The 7,500-nt window shown below is 33.1% G+C and overlaps 1 protein-coding gene across 1 annotated transcript; it reads right to left on the reverse strand.

Moving 5' to 3' along the window:
• Positions 1-2,371: 2,371 nt before the first annotated feature.
• Positions 2,372-3,293, reverse strand: LOC113522183 (uncharacterized). Its single transcript, XM_026907858.3, has 2 exons — positions 3,101-3,293; positions 2,372-2,861 (listed from the first exon to the last, which is right to left on the reverse strand). The coding sequence occupies exons 1-2, from the start codon at positions 3,201-3,203 to the stop codon at positions 2,680-2,682; spliced, it is 285 nt and encodes a 94-aa protein (XP_026763659.2). The 5' UTR covers positions 3,204-3,293; the 3' UTR covers positions 2,372-2,679.
• Positions 3,294-7,500: the final 4,207 nt, after the last annotated feature.

Here is a 7,500-nt window from a genome sequence, read left to right on the forward strand (position 1 = left end):
TACACATAAACACTTATGTTATTTCTTCTTGGAAACATTGTCTACACACTGCTCAGCAAACACCAACCAATTCCATTTGCCTGCACCTTCTCAGAAATGAGGACATTATCGTTTTTATTTACCGAAGGTGCAACATGATCGAAACTTGATTAGGCGCCAACTCATTGCAATACTGCATACCTAAGTGTGCGTTATATATATTAAAAAGTATGTTATACTTACTAATATTATAAAATTGCATGAGAGTTTCTTTGTTTGTCACCTTATAGCGCTTTAACAACTTAACCAATTACTATAAAATTTGATATACACGTACTATATGGGATAGAGAATGATATGAGAGACTGGACACGCGAACCAAGTCAGGTGGACCGTCAGCTCGTTTGACATTCCAGGTATTATAAAAAATTGCTAATTATGGAGACTCAAGAATTTTACATCACCATGTATGACACCATGCAAGTAATATAACGGGTATTGCTAGCGCACAAAATGGTAAAAGAATCAGCTTCGTATCTTCATATAAGAAACTAAGGCAATATTAAACAAATGCAATTGGATTTAAAAAATCCGAAGCTTTGTTCGGAAGGTGTGGCTTATTTATGTACAAACGAACCATTAGTTTCAGCGCTCTCGCCGCCAGAGAGCACGCAGTGTTAGCACTACGAAACTCGTATTGCCTGATCTTGTATTTCTCTATTATTTACTACCTTCATACAATAGATGGTTCCTAGATTTCAATACCATACCATACCGTGAACTGTAAGTTTATAACAAAACTTGAGCTTCATTTCCGTTGGTGCTCTTTTATCAAGAATATTCATAATATTTATCTAGTTTTTTTTCCCACAATTTTATCTTTTAGCAAAAGAAAAACCTACCATGTGATCCTGGCATAGAATAGGCCACCCGTTCCTTTCCCGTGGGTATTGTACGAGGCAACTAAGAGAACTTAATGGTCGAGGGATTGACAGCAGAATTTCTTTTAAAACATCACCAAAACCGAACTGCGATTGCCAACCCGCCCGCCAAGTTAAAGTTAACTCCCCTAAAAATGGGCTTCATATCATACCAATCATGAGCCTGGTTCCTCACAAAATTAATATGGCATCAAGGAAGTAAACTCTGTCTTACAAAAATATTACGAAAATCGATTCAGTCATAGCGCCGTAGCCACTTAACATAACCGCAAAAAATTCACACAAATTGGTAAATAGAATTGAATGCTCTTTTTTTTGAAAATCGAAATAAACCCTAATGAATATTAACCAAATTTTGTTAAAAAATAAAAAATATAAATGAAATATTAAAAAAACACATCGAAGAAATCAACTATACCTACATATGTGCCGTGTGGTCACAGCATAGAATGGGCCACACCTTCCTTTCTCGCGGGTGTCGTAAGAGCCAACTTAATGTCTAATGGGAAGTTAATGGTATAGGCATGGGCAGCAGCGTCTCTTTTAAAATATCAAAGCCTATCTGCGGTTGCCCACCTGTCTGCTAAGCGTAGCAACTACTGGCAGTCCTCCCCCACTCCTTTTGAGGTCAGAATTCTACATTAGATAGTTAACTGTTCATATGGGGGTAAGGGATTGTTAGTAATACAGAACACCAGTCGCATTGCTGAATTAAAACCATCGTGCTGAATTCCTCACTATGGTTTTTTTTTTAATGGGTGAAAGTGGATTGGTAACCCCGCCTGCGCTAACGGAATACGCTGGCCGAGTACCAGAAAAGGGTGATTGATGAGAATGTAAACAGGCCCGTTAGCCCATCATGATGAATTCCTTAGGAATTAACCATGATAGTTTCCAGGGGGAACCGCAAAGAGGTCGACCTGGTTGGGTATATTGCTAGTAATGGGATTCTCAGTCTCCATTACTAACAATCCCTTTCCCCCCAGGTAGGTCAGTTAGCCAGACTATAGTATATTCGACACGATGGGTTAACTGACTTGCCTTTTTATTCTCACCTATCATCCCTCACTGGTGCTCCGCCAGCGTATACCGTTAGCACAAGCGGGATTAACATTTCATTATCATCCATTAAAAAAAATACAGTTGATATGATAATAATAATAATACATAAAAGCATGCGCTTATATGATATGGAACTTTAGTGCAATGCATAACCAATATTTGTCAGTCACTCCCTTTTTCCTCGTAATTAGGTAGGTAAGTATAACACTACAAATGCTAAATAAACATCAGTTGACTTGGCTGGTATAACGGTACATTATCCTTTTCAAAAACCAGATAAGGAAAAGATGTAGTAAAACCCATTCGAGTAAACACTGCCAATTTTAAAATACAATCGAATGCTATACGTTCTTCTTTTAAAAGTCAATTGAAAAATAAATACACAGGAAAATTTTTAAGAATCATACAAATTTAATTAAAGTAGAAAAACATAAAATAAGAATACAAACATTGTTAGACTTTGAAATCATTACATGGAGGAATATTATTAATAATCTATTATTATTTTTTGTTAAAAAGAAAAAATCTAATGGGACTAGATTTGGCTATCGGGTATTGTTACGAAATAAGGAATTGTCAATCACTACACTTAGCGACGGAACAAAAGTTTTTTAATCACAAAAACATATATAGATTTTTTTTAATATTTTCCATAAAAAAAAGTCAATTGTGTAATCGTAATGAATTAATTACATCTTTAATTATAACAACGACAAGTGTCCGCCGACACGCATCTGCCATGGTTGAAACCGAGCGCTCTACACACACTATCACATCCGCTGTTGTTGCACCCCCTTAATTCCATAGGAATGTACAGACTATGAGATACCACAGCCGTCTTGCTGAGTTCCTGGTCATCGGCCATTGCTTCGGAATTGTCTGAAAAATATATAATACCAGTTTTTATGACAAGTATTAGAAGAAGCGCACAGCCTAATTTAATACTGATTGTTTTGGCGCTAAGAGGTAACAAACAAACAAAGTCGCTTTGTAATTAAGATTAATTCAAAATCGGTTCAGACTTGCCAAAACAGCAATCATATTATCTATATATTTAATAAAACTGTGTCAAAATTAAACGAAGGAAGTCGAAGAATAAATCATATAAAAGAACTTACCAATATCATTGGAAACCACTAATTTATACAAATCTATTCGCGGCAAAGCATTAGCAGTAGCCAATACAAGGACAGTCATCGTAACTAGGATTATGACCTTCATTTTGGTGTATGACTATGAAAAATTGTTTAAATTATAAGCAACTTATATCGGGACCGGCCGCGAAGGAAGATATTAATGGACTGATTGGTCATTCGATATTCATTTTTACCTACGGCTACAATAGTTGTCACGGGAAACTTTAGATAAGCTACGCTGTCCCAACTAGTTGGGAGTGAAAAATAAATTTTATCTAGACAGCATAAGGATGTTAATTCTTTATTCGATAAGTATTTATCGTTTTAAGAGTCTGTCTGACTTCGGTATTATATTTTCCTTATTGGTGCAAATAGGGGAAAATTTCTAAATTCACAGAAGCTTATCTGTATATATCACTAGCGACCCGCTCCAGCTGGGAGGGGGGAAAGGATTGATAGTAATACGAGCTATCAGTCCCATTGCTAGCAAAATACCCTGTCGACTCAACCGCCACGTGGTCCGCTCTGGAAACCATCGTGTTGTATTCATTACCGATGGGCTAACCGACCTGCCTATTCAATTTCATCTATCATCGCTCACTGGTGCCCCGCCAGCGTATACCGTTAGTGCAAGCTGGGTTATCATTCCCTTGTCATCCATTTAAAAAAAGTCTCGTTCTGGCTTCACGCATTTTTTTTTAATAAAACAGCCCATATTACTCGCTGAATATATAGCTAGCTATGTAGTATATAATTAAAATAAATTTTAAAATCGTGTATTTTCTGAATTTATCCATTATAAACAATAAATCAGATATTTCTTCTGTAAAATATTAGTTTGGAATAAGTCTTTTTTTTTACATAAAAATTTGTTGCAAGAAATATTGCTATACTTTTAATATGAAGTAGTTAACATTGTTTTTATTAATGGATGTTTTTTTTTAATGCGGGAAAATGGAATAGCCCGCGCTATCGGTATACATCGACGAGGCACCAGTGAAAGATGATAGGTGAGAATGAATGCAGGTCAGTTAGTCCACCATGATGAATTCGACAATAATTAAACATGATGATTTCCAGAGGGAACCGCGAGAAGGACTTCATCATCAGCCATCATCACTCACTAATAGCACCGTGTTAACATTCCATTGTCATCTCATAAACATACCAATCTACCTACCAAATTTTACAAAAAAAGACACAATACAGAATATAAATCATTATTTTATTATAATATACCTATAAAAATACTGCAAATATAAACGACTTTATCATTTATTTACCAATATATAAAAATAAATGCAAAATAGATAGATAATTAAATTATTTGTGTCTCCAACACGCGTCAAATAATCACAAATATTATGTTTATATTTATTTAAAACAACAACATACGTTCGAAGATATGCGGCGGCCATCATTGAATTCGAGAATTTTACAATTAAATTCACATATTTTTTTTGAAACACTTCGTAAGCCTATCTAAACCTACCTCTACAAAGTCCTGATTTCCAGGCCTATATTACTACGCTCCTCGACCAAGGCTGAGTCACCTGTAATCGCATATAACATACATTAATGTTTATTATCAATAGTACTGTTCGAGAAACTATGTATTCCAATGATATTTTACAAACAAAAAGAGCTTTAAACATTAGTAGCATAGAACTTTAAATTCTGAAGGAATAGTAAATAACTTATGACTAAAATAATAGCGAGCAATACGAAATGTTTAGTCTCGAAGCCAAACTGAATTGTTGGTTTTGTTTACACAATGTGTATTAAATGGAGGTCACAGATACAGTGTATATCAATGTTAAAAAATTATATGACCGAATTTATAATCTATATAACTTGAATTCTCTGATACCTATTTGAATATTAATTTTTACTAAATATAGGATAAAAATTATGACAAAAAAAAATATACTAGTTTTTTTCGAGTAGCAAGATCTGTTTTTTGTATATAAATTATTTATTTATTCATTAGTGCATATATAGCGACTTCAAAAAGACCCTGCTTTGAACAATTTGAGAACTTAACAGATGTTCTCAAGTCTCTTCCAATTGTGAATCTATTTTTATAATAGTTTTTGCAGTCAATTTTTAATATTTAACGTCATATTGGTTTCTTATTATCAATATTTTAATCTGTTTGAAGCAATTTAATAAAATCCAAAATTATAATGAATTCATATAAATAAAATCGCCATCTTCGTCAGCAAATGCATACTTTGTCATTGTTGTAGACGAATTGTGTCAACATCTTGACATTAGCTTCATGTTTAAATATATATATATATATATATATATATATGCAGTAAATTAACTAATCACTAATCAAGATGAATAAATGTGAACTAACTTGCTCACTAGTCAATGAGTAAGTAAAACCAAGTATCTGTAGTTAAACCTAACAAAACTGAAGATACCGTATTATTTAAAAAAATACATTCTATCTTAATCAAAATAAAGTTCAAAAGAAATATAATAACTTGCCTAATTGTACGTATTTAAATTTATTAATAATTATATATTATGGTATGGTACAAGGCCATAATTTTTCGAGACACTCGTAATCTTAACATAAAAACAAGGACAAATATATGCATCAAGATTCAAGGTCAAATGTCATACATAATTATATGTAATACGATATACAATCGCATCAAATAATGGGTTTCCCCCACACAGATCCATACCAAGATGTCATGACGATACAAACGGATACCTAATACATGACCTATAAATAATTATATATAATATGCAAATACGAAAAATATTACCTATACCTATAGTTATATACATATATATATCCATATACATTGACAATTACATATATATATATATATATATATATATATATATATATATATATATATACATATATATATATATATATGTATACATATATTTGTCAGAAGTTGTTACGCTTGGTAGGCGGATTGGCACAGTTGGTCTTTGGTGGTATTTTAAGAGTGACGCTGCTCCTGCATCTTTCGACAATTAATTTCCCTTAGTCGCCTCTTACTATATCTATGGAAAAGGAACAGTTGGTCTATTCTATGCCGGGACCACACAGTGGGACACTGCTCATTATACTCACTAATAATGCCAACAACGTATACCGGTAGTGCAGACTGGAATATTTATAGGCATTTCATGTTCACTTATTATTTATTTGTTATAATGTATTCATGTACATAACATGGTACATAACACATACATTCTTATGAAGAGTAAGTACATGAACCATTAATTAAAAAAAATAAGCGTAAAAATTCTTATAACTAGTCCTTTTATCGTAAAGAGAGAGCTGCATCAAGCAGTGGTATGTTATTATACATATTTGTGAACTTTATAATACTAGCTGACACGGCATACGTAATTTTGCCTACTACCACCATCTACCAAGGAGGAAAAGATTGTTAGTAATGGGTTCTAACAGCCCTATTGCTAGCATTATCGCTATCAGGTTGACTTCCACGCGGTTCCCCCTGGAAACCACCGACATTTTTTCATCCTCATTCATCGTCCCTAACTGGTGACTTACTTAATATCGATAGCGCAGGCGAGGTTTGCATTTTTTCATTTTGTCCTATTTTAGTAGTCCATTTGCACCCATTAACAAACTACATACTAGGTCCATTTTTCTTATCAGAACCAAAACTTAACTTGAAGTAAGTTATACACACTTACAAAATTTCATTAAAATCAGTTGTGCGGTATCGGATTTTAACGTGAACAAACATAGTGACATAGGATTTTTAACCTACTTCTAACAGAAGAATGTTCTCAATTCGCTTATATATTTTTTTATGTTTGTTGCCTCATAAATCCGTTAGTTCTAAACCGATTTGAAAAAAAATATTTTTCTAATCTAAATAGATATGCTTACAGATTAGTCTCAAAGATAAATTTTATCAAAATTAGCTCAGTAGTTTAGATTTTACATCAAAATAACTGGTTTTGTCACAATTGAAGTCGGTTTTTTTGTGAGACACGATCTTTAATAATTATATATTAAGATCCACATACGGTAGTATAATAATAATAGGTATTTAAATTTTAATATGAACAGAGATTAACGACTTATACGTTGTTAGAAATTTAAGGTGTCGTAGTTTACAGTGCTAATTCCTTAGGGTAATTCAATGCGTTTACCACATTCCTTAATCACCTTTTAACGTCCCACTGCTGTATATATATATGTAGATCTTTCCTCTTAAGTGGAGGATAAAACCGAAAATATTCGTCACATACACATACAAAAATACAAGCGAATTGAGAGTTTCGCCTAATCGAAGTCGAAATGGCTAGTTATGTTGTAATTCGTATTAATAATTATTTGACTAAAGTTTAATAAAATAATACTACAAGTG

Source organism: Galleria mellonella, unplaced genomic scaffold, assembly GCF_026898425.1.
Source record: "Galleria mellonella isolate WM207_F2 unplaced genomic scaffold, CSIRO_AGI_GalMel_v1 utg300, whole genome shotgun sequence".
Lineage (NCBI taxonomy): Eukaryota > Metazoa > Arthropoda > Insecta > Lepidoptera > Pyralidae > Galleria > Galleria mellonella.

Coding starts and splice junctions, on each gene's coding strand:
- LOC113522183 (XM_026907858.3), bottom strand. CDS start 3,203: ATGAAGGTCATAATCCTAGTTACGATGACTGTCCTTGTATTGGCTACT. Junction 2,862..3,100: donor AGTGGTTTCCAATGATATTG/GTAAGTTCTTTT, acceptor TATATTTTTCAG/ACAATTCCGAAGCAATGGCC.